General features: G+C 46.4%; 1 protein-coding gene across 5 annotated transcripts in view; it reads left to right on the top strand.

The window, feature by feature from the left end:
- ZNF236 (zinc finger protein 236) overlaps positions 1-19,425 on the top strand; it is a 93,908-nt gene that overhangs the window by 62,387 nt on the left and 12,096 nt on the right. For 4 of the 5 annotated variants that reach the window (XM_081252751.1, XM_081252753.1, XM_081252752.1 and 1 more), the window contains 7 exons: positions 1,337-1,619; positions 3,869-3,972; positions 5,692-6,057; positions 6,804-6,949; positions 7,041-7,281; positions 7,689-7,868; positions 10,831-10,986. In XM_081252751.1, the coding sequence (XP_081108877.1) occupies positions 1,337-1,619; positions 3,869-3,972; positions 5,692-6,057; positions 6,804-6,949; positions 7,041-7,281; positions 7,689-7,868; positions 10,831-10,986 (1,476 nt within the window). Of the gene's footprint in view, positions 1-1,336; positions 1,620-3,868; positions 3,973-5,691; positions 6,058-6,803; positions 6,950-7,040; positions 7,282-7,688; positions 7,869-10,830; positions 10,987-19,007; positions 19,075-19,425 lie in introns of all 5 variants that reach the window. The other variant, XM_081252755.1, reaches the window with a different exon arrangement.

Genomic DNA, 19,425 nt, shown 5'->3' on the forward strand with positions numbered 1-19,425 from the left:
CTGTGCTTATTCACCACGCACATTCTCATCTGATCGACACGAGATACCATGAAGCTAACTTAAAACGATAGACGAGCTGATGGGCCCAGTTCCCACACCAAGTATAGTAATCCCAGGAGGATTATTTTGTGCTTATACTTTTTTTTTTCTTTGCGGTATGCGGGCCTCTCACTGTTGTGGCCCCTCCCGTTGTGGAGCACAGACTCCGGACGCACAGGCTCAGCAGCCATGGCTCACGGGCCCAGCCGCTCCGCGGCATGTGGGATCCTCCCAGACCGGGGCACGAACCTGCGTCCCCTGCATCGGCAGACGGACTCTCAACAACTGCACCACCAGGGAAGCCCGCTTATACTTTTTGTACCTATGAGATGATTTCTTTTTAGCAAGTTCCAGAGTGAAATTACGGTGACAGAGCGTGCAGCTTGCGTATTCTGACACATGGCGCCAGTGCACAGCGTTTAAAATTTTTTAAACGACCTTGTTCCATACGCAGTGTGAGTTATGCTGTCGATAGTTTACATGGTGTCCTGGGGCCTGGGCTCCTGTCTGTGCTGCAGCCGGCACTGTGCACCTCACACCGTTGATGCTGGCGGAGTGAGCATGCTGAGATGGGGGCGCGACTCAGAGGGCCATCCGTCAGTTTTTATTTCACTGTTTTGGCTCTGATCGCCGTCCGTTTTGCTATTTAGTGTTTCTACTGTTTTTTTAAAAAAATTTTCTTAGCCATCTGTGCAATAATAAAGTCCCCCTGTCCCCCGTCCCCTGTCCCCAGCCAAACCTTTTTTTCCTTCTCGGTTACATTTTAACAGCAGCTTATTCTTTTTTTTTAATGGATGTAAATATATCCTTACATTTCACTGAGAGATTACTTAAACATACATATTTTTTAAGTGTTTTCTTTCCTTTCAGTAAGTCTTTTGAATGGGCGGCTGTTTGCTAGTTATCAGTTTGGTCTCTTCCTTCGGGCTGCTCACCTTACGCCAATTCACTTTGTGCCCGTGTTGATAAATGAATGTCTGTGTGTACGAGTACTGTTGACTCGTGCGGACACTGACCCTGTCAGAGCCCACTGCCTGCCTGCTGGCAGGGCTGGCAGGAAACCGTCAGCCATGGCATCTGCCCTTGTCAGTGACCCCTCCCCCGAGGCATGGCCTTTCCACCCTGACCAGCTTCTCAATAGACAGTGGTGGGAAAAAACCCTTTACCATCGCAAATGTAGCCTCATTGAGTTGCTAATTTTAACCTTACATATTTAAGTTAAATGTTTAGTTTTCGTTGTTTTGTTACAACTTAGTTTTTTATTAGGATTTGATCCTTTTTCCTGCGTTTTGTTTAGAGATGGGTCTGGAGGAAGAGGAAGACAGTTCTGAAAGAAATGTGTCTAGAAAGGCTCGTCCCGAGGTCATCACCTTCACAGAGGAGGAGACGGCGCAGTTGGCCAAGATTCGGCCGCAGGAGAGTGCCACCGTCTCAGAGCAGGTGCTGGTGCAGTCGGCCGCCGAGAAGGACCGCATCAGCGAGATGAAGGACAGGCAGGCAGAGCTGGAGGCCGAGCCCAAGCACGCCAACTGCTGCTCCTACTGCCCCAAGAGCTTCAAGAAGCCCAGCGACCTGGTCAGGTGCGGTGCAGGCCCTGCTGCCCCGGGGGCGGCCGTGCGGTCTGTGTGCTCCTCTGCAGCCCTCGCTGTGGTGTCTGAACCTGGTGCCTTGTGAGTGGCTCCTTGCCTTCTAGAGTCACGGTTTCAGGCCCGTGTGCGTTCCGCGGCTTCCTGGAGGCTCGTTGAGCACGTTAGCTAGACGTCTGCTTGCTCTGTGGGTTGCTTGTGCGTATTTCGGTGTGACGGTGGTAGCGGTAAAGGAGAATTAAACCTCATTTCCTGAGGAGGACGCGGCGCTGAGCCCAGCCTCGTAGGCGCACAGAACAGCAGCGGGTTCCCGCCCGCCCCACAGGGTGAGCAGTCTGTATGGCGCGAGGCTCCATCACACGGGGAGGTGGCCCGAGCGCTGGGGGTCCAGGCCGCGTCAGCCGCGAGGCGGTGATTGACGTGCGGTCTGGCAGAGTGGCCGAGGGCAGCCGACAGGCGGGCTCCAGGAAGGAAGGCCGAAGCACAGCGCTCTCTTACAACATTTGGAGGTTTTTCGTTTACTGGGGGGCCGGGGGGGCGCTCGTCTTTTGCTTCAGGAGGTGGAACTGCTGGGTAAAAGGTAGAGGGTGATTGAGGGAGGAGCTGTCGGGATTTCAAGACGGGTAATAAGAGAGCCAGCTGCTTCAGAAAACCAGAGAGGCGTCTTCCTGTCCCTCTCTGTCGCACAGATCCCTGCGCGTGACGGGAGGGCAGACAGGCTGCCGAGAAGCTGCTAGGCTGGAAGTGCTCATCACCTGAGCGCAGCCACGAACCCCTGCCCTTGTATTCCTGCCGGGCGGGAAGGGGCGTGTGCCAGCGAGAGAGGGACGGGTAGACGGGCGAGGGGCAGTGGGCAAGGCCGGTCCGAGCTTGGGCGCGGGGCCCAGATGGCGTCGTGTCCCGGCGGGTGGGGAGGAGGAAGGAGCTAAGAAGATGCCAGCGTGACTCCGAGGCCGGGAGTGAGACGCTGGAACCCTCAGCTACGGAGAGGACCGGGCGGTGGCCGCAAGGGAGCAACACGCTGGCTGTGGGGCAGGGCAGGGCCCCAGCGGGAGGCAGGGGTGCGAATCGTGGATGAGGACGTCATGCTGGGCAGCCCCGTGGGCAGCGTCGCGCCGCTGTGAAGGCCTGCAGCGCGCGTGGCCGGAGGGTGGTGCTGACGAACAGCCAGCGGCCCGGAGGTGCGCCCAGGAGGCGGGACTGCCGACCCTGCACCCCCGTGAGGAGGCGAGGCGGCAGCTGCCCCTGGAAACGGGAAGCCTGCTGCGGCCTGGCAGCCGGCCTGCCTTCTCCTCCGTCCTTCATTTAACAGTCGTGCGAGGCTCAGCTGCCCCCACTGCGTACTGGACGGGCATCCTGGTGAAGCGAGCCAGGACCTAGAACAGCGGAGGAGGCTATGAAGGGAGAGCCTTCCCCTCCCCAGAGACAAGCGCTATCAGCAGTTTCTTCTGTGCGTTTTTTCAGAAATGTCTACACATATGTCAGCATTAACTTCTGCAGTTCTGGTCTCGGTTTAATTTTTACATATATCGTGGGGTCTCAGACAGCTTTGTCAGTACCCGCCCACCTCTTTCATGCTTCACGGCGACGTCTTGTTCTGTCGTGCAGGCATCCCAGACCCCTGTTGATGACTGCCTAGTTTTCAGTGTGGAATCACTAGGCCAGCCCCACTGTCCTGTGCTCTGTGTGCACCTGTGTGGGTACCCGGGGTCAGTGCTGATGGACACACCCACTGGCCTCGGAGGGCTGTGTCGTTCATATCCCCCAGCCTCTGAACACCTGCTCCCAGGCCACCCAGCCAATGGTGGGTCACCATCAGACTGATGGGAAAGGGATGGCTTGTCATGTTAACTTGCTCCTTTTAAATTCTGAGGCTGGGGAATACCTTTTCATGTGGCATTTGGGTGCGTGTGTTTCTTCTCTACACTGCCTGTGTGTTGCCTGTTTTTCTACTGTGATATTTCTTGTCTTACTGCTGATTTGTAAGATTCTCTTTGGTTTTCAAGAAAGTTAGCCTTGTTTTCATTGGTCTTGCAGATTACTTTGTTGTCTTGTGGATTTGTTTATGGTATTATTTATATAGAGTGAAGCTTAAAAGTTTATTTTTGCTGAATTTATTCAGTACATAGTCATGCATAATTTTTATTTATATGGATAGCTATAAATTTTAAATCATGAAGGTTTTTGTGAATGCGTATAAAGTTAAAAAGAAAGACACTTAATTGCAAATGCTTTCTGGCTAGGCATGTTCGAATCCACACTGGAGAAAAGCCATATAAATGCGATGAATGTGGGAAGAGTTTCACTGTTAAGTCTACCCTAGACTGCCATGTGAAGACTCACACAGGTAAGAACAAACACTGCACTGTTGGTAGATGCCTTCTGACAGCATTTTATACTTGTTCCTATGTATTTTGCACACATACTTTCAAGATGAAACAAAGCTTAAAAATCAGGAACCACGAAGAAATGAATATAGAAGATGTGTGATTCCCAACATGGAGAAAGTGGTATCTGACACCAAAGGAAAGGATCTAGGTCTCAGATGTGGCGTTGTAAGTTGTCTCACTCAGAGTTAAATACCTGTGTTAGAAAGATTACCTTTTAGTCTCTTTCAGGCCAGAGATTCAGTTTGTTGAAATTTTGTGAAAACTGGGGATTTCACAAATCTGATTACACTTATCAGGTAGCAATTCTGTTTCTGTGGGGGGGAATCTGATAAAGGAAAACAATTAACGTCCAAATTTCATGGCCATTTTCTTCATCTAATGTGAGGAACTGAAGGTTAATCATCCTAAGTAAAACGTACTCAACCTTTGCTTCTTGATGCTGCACGGTGCGCCCCTGTGGGTTAGAAGGCGGGCCCTGGGCCTCTGCCCGGTTGGAGTCTGTCCTCAGACCCGCCCACCCCTCATGTAGAAAGTGGGGCAAACACGAGTACCCCCCCACCCGGTTTAAATTGCCTAGAAAAGTAAAAGTAGCGCCTGGTAAACACGGAGTAAATGTTAGCGTCGTGAGGACGTGTAGGATTATGATTATCAAACCAGTTTACACTCTGAAGTTTTGGCCGTAAGCAGAATTGACCAAGAGAGTACAAGTGGAATTTCACACATAGGCGTAAAGTCCTGTGATTCTTTTCTGATGGGTTCATGTGTGGAATTAGGTAAACAGATACACGAAGTCCTTCAGCTGCGTATTCTACGGACAGTTCTTCTGTTGTTTCCTTAGGATCTGTGCTTGACCCTCCCCTGCAGCCCTGGGCGCTGCCAAGGGTTGGGAGCGACCCGCTTAGCGGCTTTGCGTCCCGGGTCTCGCATGGTAGCTCACGGGGCAGGTGCCGGCGACCCTCAGGATGCCTCCTGCGCACCAAGCCTCCGTGTCGGCTCCCTGGTGTCAGGACTAGGAAGAAAGTCTCTGGGAAGACACCTTCCAGGGCTCCCTCTCAGGTGACTTCTGAGGCCCAAGCAGTGCGAGGGGAGCAGGCGCCACCAGTCCCAGGGCGAGTCGCCGGGCGCCCGCCCCTGGACACAGTCTGTGCTGGTTTCCGAGAGCAGGGGAGGGAGACAGGAACGGGCGGGCGCTCCTTGCAGAGACTCCAGGGCAGGGTCGGGGCTCTGCCGCCACGCCTAGCCACGCCTGCCTGGCCTTCTTTCCCCCGCAGCGCGCGTGTGTTAGAGGACTTGGCGCCCCAGGAACTGGGCACGTGCGTCCGGAGCGCAGTCTGCCAGGCGGCTTCCACCTGTGCCGGCGGCTCGGGCGCCCCTTTGTCAGAGGAGACCGGTGAGGCGTGAGCTCACGCTTCGTAAAATCAGGGAGCGGAGCCCGAGATGCAGGGCGGGTCCCCGCTTCTGGCAGGGCTCGGTGTGCCTCCGTGTCGTGGAAAGACTGAATTCGGATCCTCGACAGTGAACTTCGCTTACTTTTAAGTTTTCCAGCCACCAGCCCTCCGGAGCGAGGGGCCCTGGGGAGCGCGGGGGTTGGTGGACGCAGCGCGGTGGCAGCCAGGCCAATGGCCGACGGGGGCGAGCGCTCGGCCGGCCCGCTGACGCTCGGCTCCTTCTCCCAGGTCAGAAGCTCTTCAGCTGCCACGTCTGCAGCAACGCCTTCTCCACCAAGGGGAGCCTGAAGGTCCACATGCGTTTGCACACTGGAGCAAAGCCGTTCAAGTGTCCCCACTGTGAGCTGCGTTTCCGCACGTCCGGGCGGAGGAAGACTCACATGCAGTTTCACTACAAACCGGACCCCAAGAAAGCCAGGAAGCCCGGGCCCCGGGGGCCGCCGGAAGGGCCGCAGCCCGTGAGCGCGCCCCCTCCGCCCTCCTCCGACCCCAGCGTGTTCATCATGAACAGCCCCGTGCTGGCGGGGCAGCTGGACCAGAGTCTGCTGCAGCAGGGCCTGCTGGGCCAGGCCGTCCTTCCCGCCTCCGTGTCGGGTGAGTAGGGCTGACAGGCACCAGGGCTGTGGACGCCGGGACAGGGGGCGCGACCTTCAGCCTCAGGACATGCCCTTCCCGAGGGTTTCCCGCGAGGCCGTGGGGGGTTGAAGTCCTGACTTCCAGACGCAGCTGCCTTTCCGTTTCCCGTTCTTTCTAACGTCACTTCTGCATTTCACTCTTCGGCTCTTTGTTTAGTTTGATGGGCTTAAACCTGTTTCTTTTTTAGTATTCTCACAAATTTAATAGCGAGACGTAACTTATAGCTACCCGTGAACCTTGTTTTTCATATACGAGAGTTATCCAGTTGCTCTTGAGTCCCACAGTATTTGAAAAGCATTACATTTTAGTCAGTTGGGTTTTTTGTGAACTCACAAACGACGTAGCAACTGTTAATAGCTACTGGACATCTTAAGTGGCTTTCTTTCAGTTTCATGACCCATGGCACAATTAAAGCATAATAAGACAAAATAATAGCGTTGTTTTAAATCTTGGGCTAATCAGTGTGATCTCTTTGAGCCTAGTTTCCTAATGTGTTTAAAATGGATAATATTATTTTCTATTTCACAAGGTTTGTTTTGTGATGATTAAATTAGATATGTATGTGCCTGTGTAAAGTAAATATTAGTATTTGTTAACTAGGTCATGTCGGTATGTGTTTAGAACTTGTGTATTTAGAAACCCAGTGCGTTTTTCCTGTTTGAGAAAGTGTCTGGTATGCAGTCATTCCTGTTCTTCCTCTGCAGCTGGTGGCGACTGGACAGTGTCTTTGACAGATGGAAGCCTGGCCACCCTCGAGGGCATACAGTTACAGTTGGCTGCTAACTTGGTTGCACCCAGTGTTCAAATCTCTGGGATCGACGCTTCCAGCATTAATAATATCACGCTACAGGTGCGACGCCTACCAGGCTTTTCTGTGCTTTCAGATGGTCTGAGTCACACTCAGTGTGAAATTTCCATCACAACAACCTCTGTGCTTTCAGATTGACCCAAGCATCCTGCAGCAGACGCTACAGCAGGGTAACCTGCTTGCTCCGCAGCCGACCGCGGAGCCCGGCCTGGCCCCGCAGCACAGCTCCCTTCAGACACCAGACAGTACAGTCCCGGCCAGTGTGGTCCTCCAGCCCATCTCAGGCCTGTCCTTGCAGCCCACGGTGACGTCTGCCAACCTGACCATAGGCCCGCTCTCGGAGCAGGATTCCGTGCTGACCACCAGCAGCAGTGGTGAGAGCTGCCGCCTCGGTTGATTGTGACAGCTGGAGTTTCAGCTCGCTGCTGACAGTCACAGATTTGGTTTGGGGACACTGGGATGCTGTTTTCTTCTCTTTATAAAGCTTAACGAATAAATGTCCTAAAAATAAAGGAAGCTTTTCTGACGATATATGATGTTTAGTCAGTATATGCACAGAGATTGCATTCATGGAACCGGCTTCCTGTTTCCTCATAAGGCTTTTTGTTCGTTTGTTTGTTTTTAAATCATTTCAGATGAAGGAATTAGAGATGACTGATACTGTATTTTGAATCCTTCTCTTCTTAAAGTAACAGTTGCACTAAAATATTTTAATATGAAAAAGGAGGAAATGATTATTATTTTTAAGCCCAGCTTTGTTCTGTTTTACAACGATGACCAGGGACACAAGACCTCTCTCAGGTGATGACATCACAAGGCCTGGTGTCCACCTCCAGCGGCCCCCACGAGATCACCCTGACCATTAACAACTCGAGCCTGAGCCAGGTGCTGGCACAGGCTGCTGGGCCCACTGCTGCATCGTCCTCGGGGTCGCCGCAGGAAATTACCCTGACCATCTCCGGTTAGTCTTAAAATTTTTTAAATCCTTTCACCTGCAGTTTAGGTAACTCTTTTTTGTATCTTTTTCCTGCAAGACTGAGCTTTGCCTAAATCCAGTGCCTCAGGAAGTGTTTGTAATTTATGTGAGAAACTCCAGTTTAGTGAGAACGATCATCTTGCAGTTCCCATCTGATACCAGGGATTAAACGTGGTGGTTCCTCATGGCACGTCCAGTTTGAGCCAGTTAGCTTTGTCAGATATATTTTGTTTAGCCAAGAGCAGAAAACCATGGCTTCATAATTCTTACCATGCTCCTTTGAGCTAAAGGAGTTGAATCGGTATAAGTGGTTACACTAGGAGATTACAGATACCTACCCCCCTGACCTTTTCAGAATTTTTCTCAGATTATGTAGAAAATTATGGTAGAACTAGGTAAGTGGGTGGAAGACACCCTTTGGCAGCCCAGGCCACCGAGGTTGGCAAGCTGATCCTCCATGTGAGTCACCAGCTAATGTGTTCCCTGTTCCAGGCCTGTGATGTTCACGGTCAGTTCTTCCCCTTATAGAGCATTAATTCTCACAATATGTTCTCATCTAAGTTAGCTTGGAGCATATTTTACAGGTGCGCTTTGCCCACGTGACTCTTACCTATGAGCTCTTCATGTTAACTGAGTGGTTCTTAAATTTAGCAACAATTTTTTTGACCCTTACAGTGCACCAGGTCCTGTTCTAGTAACTTTGACAAATATTAACTCATTTAAGTCTCATAACAACCTTATGAGATTGTTGTTTTAAAAAAAAAAAAAAAGAAAGAAAAGAAAAACATTTTGCTGGGGTCAGAATAACCTCCCTGGAGACACGGTATGGCAGTGGCTGGAACACAGGGCCGATAGCTGTGTGAGCGGTCAGTGTAGTTATTACCTCCGTTGCCTGAGATTTCTGCAAAAATCATTATTGGAAAAGAAAGAGTAGTTATTGAGAAGAAAACCAAAAGCATTCTTTCTTAAGGGGTGTCTTTATTCCTTTCAATTTATGTGAGAAGTTTGAGGAACTATTCCTGGATGGAGCTTTGCTTCTCAATGACACGCAGTGGTTTTTAGATGCTAACAGGCAGCAGAAATTAACTTTGAATTTTATCTAATTCACTAACTTTCTTCTTTTTTATTTAATATATGTGTATTTATATATATATATATATATATATATATATATATATTTGAATTTTAATGTTGGAAACATGGAAGAGTTATTTTCAGAAAGCTGTTTTGTTGATCGAATTAACTTTTTTTGCGTAATCTCAATATTTGAGGGGTTGTGCTAGTCCTATACAAAAAACACATAATGTGGGATTCTTGTTTATAGTTCAGCAAATGTATTTTTGTGTTTGTGGCTTGTACTTCTGTTTCTCCTATGTTTTCCTATTATCGATCATTTAGTTATTTTATTGTTAATTTTTAGTATATTAGGTGAATATAACTGCAATTAAAAAAAATAGCTTAGGGCTTCCCTGGTGGCGCAGTGGTTGAGAGTCTGCCTGCCAATGCAGGGGACACGGGTTCGTTCCCCAGTCTGGGAGGATCCCACATGCCGCGGAGCGGCTAGGCCCATGAGCCGTGGCCACTGAGCCTGCGCGTCCGGAGCCTGTGCTCCGCAACGGGAGAGGCCACAGCAGTGAGAGGCCCGCGTACCGCAAAAATGGAAAAAAAAAAAAAAAGCTTAAAAGGGTTATCCTAGGAGAAATCTTTGTCAGTTGATGAAATAAGGGTTGCCCAAACTCTGGGCTTAAGATTTCTTATTCCTTTACTTCTCATTATTGTGTGTAATGAGAATTGGCTGTGGGGACTACTAACTCAACATTTTCTTATCCCATTCTGAGAAGTCTAGAAAAGCTTTTAATTTGTGGTCACCTGTGGAAAGCATCTAGCTGTGCTATAGAAATTTTTGGTTATTTTGTAGAATGTTCTTTTTTCCATGAATGCACAGAATTATAAATGCTTATGAATGCTAGAATGCAAATACTACTTCAATTAAGATGTACAGACCTTTAGCAGTTCATAAGCTGTTTGGGAAAAAAAGTTAAACATTAGGTAAAAGGCGAGGAGAGTCCTCAGTCTCCCCCAGTTGTCTTGTACAGTAAAAGTCCTCTTACCTGATGTCTTTAGTCTAGTTATTAATAAAAAGCCACATCAAGCAGAGAGTCAGAAAAACGATGCCTACACGATTTTGAGCATTTATCCGCAGGTCTTTGAAAATGGGTCTGCTCTGCTGGTAGGAGTTCTGCACGTTTTATTTTGCCCACACTTCCACCCCTGTTGTACAGACTCATTCCACAGTTCTATTTCTCTAGTGTGGCGTGAGGGTGTCGGTGATTATGAAGCTGAGTGCAGCATCCTTTTGTCTTTTGGTTTTCATTGAAACAGCTCGGGTTTTTAATTTTCATGTTCCTCTAGTAGTTTCCATACTGCAATGTAAAGGTTATAAGCTAATGAAGCTGACAGAAGCCCATGTCTCTCAGTGGGAGTACATCACGGCGTGTTTGAGCCTGCTGTGCATGTCCAGAGCGCCGTGGGGCAGTGACCCTCCCGCAGGAGACCTGTAGCGGCCACTGCTGCCGCAAGGGAGGCCTTGGTACCCTCCCTTGTGCCCCTCGATGCTGCAGCTGGGAGTCCACCATGTTTGGAAGTATTTCCAATTCGGTTTAAGTTTTATTCAACAAAGTGTGTAGCTCTAAGTGCCTAAATGCTGGGTTAAAGTAGAACTCTTAAGAAGCACTTAAAAACTTTATAGCTTAACAAGTGTGAATAAATAGTTTCATTTCGGGAAATGTATTTCATGGTCTTATTTTCATTTTTTTCCTCTTTAAATAGTATTAAAAATGAAATAGCCTTTTCACTTTTAAAAGGATGTTATTCTATGTTTAACATACTTGCCCGTTTGTGAATGAACGTGTTACTCTCAGATGCCACAGTGTTGATTTCTGTTTAGGTCAAGATCTCATTCAGCACGGTTCTAATGGAAGTGGTGAGCTGAACGGGAGCATAAGATTGTCAGCGCCTGCGATCAGTAATCCGTCTACGGGCGCCACCTTGACCATAAGCAATGATCAGCTTCTCTCACAGAGTGCAACGTTAAACGCTTCAGGTATGCAGCTAATGATCCAGCCACGAGAGGGTTCATAACGTTTCATAGTTATAGGGCTCTGCACCTGGTCAGCGGAGAGAAGTCACCTGTCTTATTGCGTAACGAGTGTGTCGACTGCATGTTCTAATACGTTTGATGTGATTCTGTGACGATTAGTGGCTTATGTATAATTCTAGGACACAGAACTGTCTCAAGTGTTATTAACCTTTTAAGGTTTCCACCTTCTAAAGAACAAAGGTAAATAATCTTATTCAAATATGCAAGGCAGTGTGTATGTCTGCAAGTCACAAAGCTGTCCCTGTGTCAGCCAGGCTGAAAGTGCCTCTGACTTGTTACTTTGTGCCCTGTGGTGGGAATGTTTGGGCACCAGCTGAACGTAGGATGGCAGAATTAAAAGAAGACATCTTACTAAGGTTTTGAAGTATAGGCTTTAATAAAAAATAAAAGTAAAAGAGCTCCATAAAATAAGTCACAGCTTCATAAGTAAACCTTAACAGTCGAGGATGACATACCTGTTTTCCTTACCTTGTAGAGATTTCATAACTTTCTTAGGCCTCTTTATTTTCTAACTCTGTATATCATTTTTTGAGAAAACAAAAATTTAATCTTTAGATATGTTTGTACCCCCAGCTAGACTTTTTTTCATGCTTAATTGAAATGCTTTCTTAGCCAGTAATTCTTCTATTCACTAAAAGGTTGTGGTGCATACTGTATGGTAAGAAGTATACTAAATCTGGGTGTGTAATGTTGAGCAAGGCAACTATGGTCCCCTTGCGTTTTGGATCCTAGAAATGAATAGAGCAGACGTTTATTGAAGAACCCGTAAATCAGTGTAGGATTAACGGCAGTAGCGATACATAAAGGGGAGAAGGGCGCCCAGGGAGCACGTCTCAGGTGTGGGGGGTCGACTGGTGGGGGTGGTCCCCCGAGGCGGGAGCTCTGGCCATGGGGGGGCATTTCCGTCCCGTGAGCGAGGGCTTGATGGAGCTGCTGGTGCTGCGGGGTGGGGACTTGCTGACCTGCAGCGGGCGGTGAGCCAAAGCAGCTGCACCCAGTGAGGTCCCACTCAGGACGCTGAGGGGCTTTCTGTCCACGCCTCCCCTTTGCCAACGGGCAAACCGACACCCGGCTGGTGGAGAGCCGTGTGGGAATCACGCCTTGGCGGGGCTGGGCAGATCCACAGTCTGGACTTCTGGCCGAGGCCGGTGTCCACTGTGCCACTGCTCGCCGTGTCTTCCCGGCTCTGCTGTGGTCTTAACTCTGTCCCTGCTGCGTCGCTTTGCTTGTTTCCTTTTGGGGCTCTAAGAAAATTGTGTTCCAGAACTGAATTCTTGTACTTACTAATTTGAGATGAGAGTCCTTTTGTTTTGTTTGCAGTTAAGGGGAATTTTGTTTTACATTCTAATTGGCTGTGAAAGCTAGTACTTTCAGGTTATAATTTAGCCTGTAATAGGTAAGACATCTACAGTATATCATGTACTACTCAAGTTACATAGCAAACTTGTTTCTGCAGCTGTTTCCTGAAAGTCTTAGTTTGTGTCTTTTTATAAACGACTAGACACTGTGTTCTTTCTTACACCTCTAGGGTTCTGATCAGCTCTCCCACCCTGTGTGGTGCGTGGTGCGTGGTGCGCGGTGCGTGGTGCAACATGAAGATGTGTCTCTTGTGTTTGACTGGAATGAGTGGTGTCACGCTCTGGTGGGGGTCTCTGTCCTGGAATGTTGGGATGTCAGGCTCTCCCCGCCTCCTGCTTCCCTGAGGAGTAAACTGGCTGTGGGTGGTAGAATCTTAGGTCTCCTTGGAAGCCCTGCTTCATGTCTGTAGTGAGTCCTGGGCAACTCGATGGAAAGACAAGGAGAGTTTTCGGTGTTTCCCTTTAAATGGAGGGGTGCTTTGCACTACTTGGTGACCCTGGACGTTCGCCAGTACAGCAGATTACTTAAAGCTGGTGATGTTCTGATCGGAATGGAGAAGGGGATGGAGGGAGAGCCCAGGAACGCAGAAGGCTCTGTTCTGGCCACCTGTATTTCTTTAAACCTATCTCTTCTGTGAGTCAGACATTAGGTGTTCCACCTTGTACATCTGCCTCCACAGATACAGAGTGATGGTCTCACGGGCAGGGGAAGAGCAGTCAGTTGTGTACAGGGCTCCTGTATGCCACGCACTGATGTTTCTTTAAAGACAACACGCATGCCCCTTTCTTCTGATTTAATTTTTTTTCTCTTAAGTCTTATTGTTTTAGAGCCAGCTGAGAACTTTTCTTCTTTTTGACGCCACTTTAGCTTAATTTGGTATCTTATTAAAAACATTTTTTTCAGGAGTTTGATGATATTAGAAAATAAAAGATGTGCTCATAACTAAAGAACATTTGTTTAATAATGTAGTATCAGTTATTATAAATACAGGATTAATTTTATATAAGCAGCTCAGTTGTATTACGATCTCAAATACCTTTGGCATCTTTGAATAATCCTGAATATAGGAAAAGATTCTTCATACGCTGAGCCACTTGATCCTTGACTCTAAGCAGATGTTTTTAGAGAGGTTTGCGTATTCCACTAGTGCTAGTTATAATTAAGTGGCTGATTTCATCTATATCCTATTGTCAAGAGATTGCATCTTAATGGGCAACATTTATCTTAGAATCAGTCAGCCCTAGGCCGAGCTTCAGGCCACACCAATAATAACTGAAATTGAAATGACTTTGAGATTAAACATGCCTCTTCTTAGATGAGCACCAAAATACAAACTTTCAGTGTCACCTGGTAAAAGTCATGTTGCAGGCCCTTGATCAGAGCACAGTGACTGTGCGCGTGGTTGTCGTCGTTAGCGCTCTGTGTGAGCAGGATGTGGTGGGCTGCCAGCTTCTAGGGCAGCTTTTGGGCTCTTTGCGCCGTAGTTGGAATTAGGCTGGTACCGTTGAGGGATTTACAAATAAATGGATGTGCCCGATGAGTCAGAATTCCACATCCAGAACGAAAGCATGTGCTTTTGTTCAGATCTGTGATATGGGTTTGAAGGCCATTTCCAGATCCGATCCAGGTAACACCCATGACAAAGGGTTTTCCTAGAAAATGGGCAAGTATGCTATAAGTACCCTTACAGAGGCAGAAAGTTATTAGTAGAGGCTTGAAATTTAGCACAGCTTTTTAAGGAATTTAACATTGTCTTTTTGTTCTTACCTGAGTCCCTTTTTTTTTCCTTTGATTTTAGAATACTTTAATTAATTAATTAATTTATTTATTTATTTTTAAACATCTTTATTGGAGTATAATTGCTTTACAATGGTGTGTTAGTTTCTGCTGTATAACAGAGTGAGTCAGCTGTACATATACATATATCCCCATATCTCCTCCCTCTTGCGTCTCCCTCCCACCCTCCCTCTCCCACCCCTCTAGATGGTCACAAAGCACCAAGCTGATCTCCCTTTGCTATGCCGCTGCTTCCCACTAGCTCTCTATTTTACGTTTGGTAGTGTATATATGTCCATGCCACTCTCTCACTTCGTCCCAGCTTACCCTTCCCTCCTCCCCGTGTCCTCAGGTCCATTCTCTGCATCTGCATCTTTATTCCTGTCCTGCCCCTAGGTTCTTCAGAACCTTTTTTGTTGTTGTTGTTAGATTCCATATATATGTGTTAGCATACAGTATTTTTTCTCGTTCTGACTTACTTCACTCTGTATGACAGACTCTAGGCCCATCCACCTCACTACAAATAACTCAATTCCATTGTATATATGTGCCACATCTTCTTTATTCATTCATCTGTCAATGTACACTTAGGTTGCTTCCATGTCCTGGCTATTGTAAATAGAGCTGCAGCGAACACTGTGGTATATGACTTCTTTTGAATTATGGTTTTCTCAGGGTATATGCCCAGTAGTGAGATTGTTGTGTCATATGGTAGTTCTATTTTTAGTTTTTTAAGGAACCCCCATACTGTTTGTAGATTTTTTCATGATGGCCATTCTGACTGGTGTGAGGTGATACTTCATTGTAGTTTTGATTTGCATTTCTCTAATGATTAATGATGTTGAGCATTCTTTCATGTGTTTGTTGGCAGTCTGTATATCTTTGAAGAAATGTCTGTTTAGGTCTTCTGCTCATTTTTTGGATTGGGTTGTTTGTTTTTTTGATATTGAGCTGCATGAGCTGCTTGTAAATTTTGGAGATTAGTCCTTTGTCAGTTGCTTCATTTGCAAATATTTTCTCCCATTCTGACGGTTGTCTTTTCGTCTTGTTTATGGTTTCCTTTGCTGTGCAAAAGCTTTTAAGTTTCATTAGGTCCCATTTGTTTGTTTTTGTTTTTATTTCCATTTCTCTAGGAGGTGGGTCAAAAAGGATCTTGCTGTGATTTATGTCATAGAGTGTTCTGCCTATGTTTTCCCCTAAAAGTTTTATAGTGTCTGGCCTTACATTTAGGTCTTTAATCCATTTTAAGTTTATTTTTGTGTATGGTGTTAGGGAGTGTTCTAATTTCATTCTTTTACATGTAGCTGTCCAGTTTTCCCAGCACCACTTATTGAAGAGGCTGTCTTTTCTCCATTGTATATTCTTGCCTCCTTTATCAAAGATAAGGTGACCATATGTGTGTGGGTTTATCTCTGGGCTTCCTATCCTGTTCCACTGATCTGTATTTCTGTTTTTGTGCCAGTGCCATACTGTCTTGATTACTGTAGCTTTGTAGTATATTATGAAGTCAGGGAGCCTGATTCTTCCAGCTCCATGTTTCTTTCTCAAGATTGCTTTGGCTCTTCGGGCTCTGTTGTGTTTCCATACAAATTGTGCATTTTTTTGTTCTAGTTCTGTGAAAAATGCCATCGGTAGTTTGATAGGGATTGCAGTGAATCTGTAGATTGCTTTGGGTAGTATAGTCATTTTCACAATGTTGATTCTTCCCATCCAAGAACATGGTATATCTCTCCATCTGTTTGTATCATCTTAAATTTCTTTCATCAGTGTCTTACAGTTTTCTGCATACAGGTCTTTTGTCTCCTTGGGTAGGTTTATTCCTAGGTGTTTTATTCTTTTTGTGGCAATGGTGAATGGGAGTGTTTCCTTAATTTCTCTTTCAGATTTTTCATCATTGGTGTGTAGGAATGCAAGAGATTCTGTGCATTAATTTTGTATCCTGCTACTTTACCAAATTCATTGATTAGCTCTAGTAGTTTTCTGGTAGCCTCTTTAGGATTCTCTATGTATAGCATCATGTCATCTGCAAACAGTGACAGCTTTACTTCTTCTTTTCTGATTTGGATTCCTTTTATTTCTTTTTCATCTCTGATGGCTGTGGCTAAAACTTCCAAAACTATGTTGAATAATAGTGGTGAGGGTGGGCAACCTTGTCTTGTTCCTGATCTCAGTGGAGATGGTTTCAGTTTTTCACCATTAAGAATGATATTGGCTGTGGGTTTGTCATATATGGCCTTTTATTATGTTGAGGTAAGTTCCCTCTATGCCTACTTTCTGGAGAGGTTTTATCATAAATGGGTGTTGAATTTTGTCGAAAGCTTCTTCTGCATCTATTGAGATGATCATATGGTTTTTCTCCTTCAATTTGTTAATATGGTGTATCACACTGATTGATTTGCATATATTGAAGAATCCTTGCTTTCCTGGAATAAACCCCACTTGCTCATGGTGTATGATCCTTTTAATGTGCTTTTGGATTCTGTTTGCTAGTATTTTGTTGAGGATTTTTGCATCTATGTTCATCAGTGATATTGGCCTGTAGTTTTCTTTCTTTGTGACATCTTTGTCTGGTTTTGGTATCAGGGTGATGGTGGCCTCATAGAATGAGTTTGGGAGTGTTCCTCCCTCTGCTATATTCTGGAAGAGTTTGAGAAGGATAGGTGTTAGCTCTTCTCTAAATGTTTGATAGAATTCGCCTGTGAAGCCATCTGGTCCTGGGCTTTTGTTTGTTGGAAGATTTTTTATCACAGTTTCAATTTCAGTGCTTGTGATTGGTCTGTTCATATTTTCTATTTCTTCCTGATTCAGTCTTGGCAGGTTGTGCATTTCTAAGAATGTGTTCATTTCTTCCAGGTTGTCCATTTGATTGGCATAGAGTTGCTTGTAGTAATCTCTCATGATCCTTTGTATTTCTGCAGTGTCAGTTGTTACTTCTCCTTTTCCATTTCTAATTCTATTGATTTGAGTCTTCTCCCTTTTTTTCTTGATGAGTCTGGCTAATGGTTTATCAATTTTGTTTATCTTCTCAAAGAACCAGCTTCCAGATTTATTGATCTTTGCTATTGTTTCCTTGATTTCTTTTTCGTTTATTTCTGATCTGATCTTTATGATTTCTTTCCTTCTGCTAACTTTGGGGGTTTTTTTTTGTTCTTTCTCTAATTCCTTTAGATGTAAGGTTAGGTTGTTTATTTGAGATGTTTCTTGTTTCTTGAGGTAGTATTGTATCGCTACAAACTTCCCTCTTGGAACTGGTTTTGCTGCATCCCATAGGTTTTGGGTCGCCGTGTTTTCATTGTCATCTGAGTCCCTTTTTAAGATAATTTTGATGAATAAATTGAGTTCTGCTTTCAATGAGAGAAGGATCAATTCTTTGTTTACTAGTTCTTTGTGAGGTTATTTTGGCCTCCATTTCTCCTAGATTTAAGTACAGTTACTTATTTCCCAACAGCTCAGAAATGTTCACGGTCCCCACCTGTGGGTGCACTTTAAAATCAGACGCTCTTCCCACTCTTCCTGGGGGTGAGGCCAGTCAGGGCATCTTTCCCGTTCCCGACTCCCCCCCTCCTCTCACCACTTTTTTGTTAATCTCAAGAAAAAAGTGATGTCGCACCTTGTCAACTTGTTATGAAACCCTCCAGAATTATCATTAAGTTTTCTTAGAGGCTGTGAAGACTTATCCCCACGAAGACTGAGAACAGGGTGGGTTTGATGAACGTACAGAGCTTGTTAACCCTTTAAAGGTTACTCTTTTTGAGTTAGAGTCATGAAGTGACGTAGGGCTTAGATGGCTGTGATGTGTCCTGGGGAATAGAAGAAAGAAGAAAAAATAAGTGGGAACTAAAAGTAAGAGTCTACAGTCTTTACTTCAGTATTGAATCTTAATTTTCCTGTTAAGAGTATTTAATTTGGATTTTAAATTATGGCTTCTAGAGCTTTAAGCAAATACTTTCATATGGCTAAGAGCTTTATATTAAACAAATATAATTACAGCTTTTAATTATTTTAATCATTTAATTGCACGCGTAAGAAAATCTTTAAACACAGGTTCTTTTCAACCAGATTGAGACTAGTTCTGCCTGAACTAGGATCATCCTTCTTGTGGGAAGTCTCTTGAATTAAGAACATTATTAAAGGTTGCTTCACCACACTGTTTGAGTTGAAATATGAGCTCTGGCCTTCCGTGAAGTTGTTCAGTCTTTTCTCTGAACTTTGTGTCAGGGTTCACCTTAGTTAACGAACCCACAGGCTTCTGTTTTCTCTTTGCATTCCTTGTGCTGCACGCCCTGGAACCTTCCACTACCTTAACCGTCCTCAGAACGTCGGACGTAGTTCACTGGTTGGAAGGGGAGAAGATCTGCGGCTCCTTAGTTGCAGGAGTTGTGGTGAGGTCTGGAGTCCTGGTGGCTACTCCGGGATGAGCCCTGCCAGCCTGTGGTTGTGGTCTTTGTCGACGTGGCCTTCGCACCACCGTGCTTCTCCCAGCCCGGTGCCCTGCCAGCCGACCCCGTCCTCTCCTTAGGGTTCTGAGTGAACAGCAGCTCACGTAGCTGCTCCACGCCAGGTCCTGCAGGGCCCTTCTTGTTCATCTTCACCCCTCCCGAGAGAGTCGCACCTGCATGCGTTTGCGAGAGTTCGGGTGTGTGGAGGGGATGCCCGGTGAGGAGGTGGCCCGGGTACCTCCGCAGATCCACACTCCCCTCCCGTCCTGGCGGCCGGGCACGCGCGCTGTGCAGACGCGAGTGAGGGGGGGCTGGCGAGGTTCTCGGGAGCCGCGTGGCTGCTTCAGAGCGGAGACTCCCAGCCTCCTAATGGTTGTACTGCTTTTGAAGGTTCCAGGTGTGTGCAGCACAGTGTGGGACTCCGGGAGTGTGGATCTGTGGAGGACGCCAGTTACAAGTAAGTAGCCTGGTTCCCTGTGCCCGACCCGGGCAGACCCAGGTCTCAGCAGAGGACCGCGGGAGTCTCGTGGTGTTTTGTGTTCAGACGTAATTAGGGACTAGTGTTCGGAATTTCTGCTTTAGGTGTCATCTTGGGGTCGCTAGCACCTGGCACGGTGGCTGACGCAAGTGGGTGATAAGTCACATTTGCTAGATGAATGGAAGGACAGCTTGTGAGAATTGTGCGCGTGTGTGTGTGTGTGTGTACACGTGCATGTGCATGTGTGTTATGCTTACAAGTAAAAACTTAAAAAAATTGTGTTTTGTTGGTGCCCGCCACAGGACTTTGATAATACCATGCTAAGTCCAT

This window comes from Mesoplodon bidens (genome assembly GCF_964165515.1).
Source record: "Mesoplodon bidens genome assembly, chromosome: 13".
In the NCBI taxonomy this organism is placed as follows: Eukaryota; Metazoa; Chordata; class Mammalia; order Artiodactyla; family Ziphiidae; genus Mesoplodon; species Mesoplodon bidens.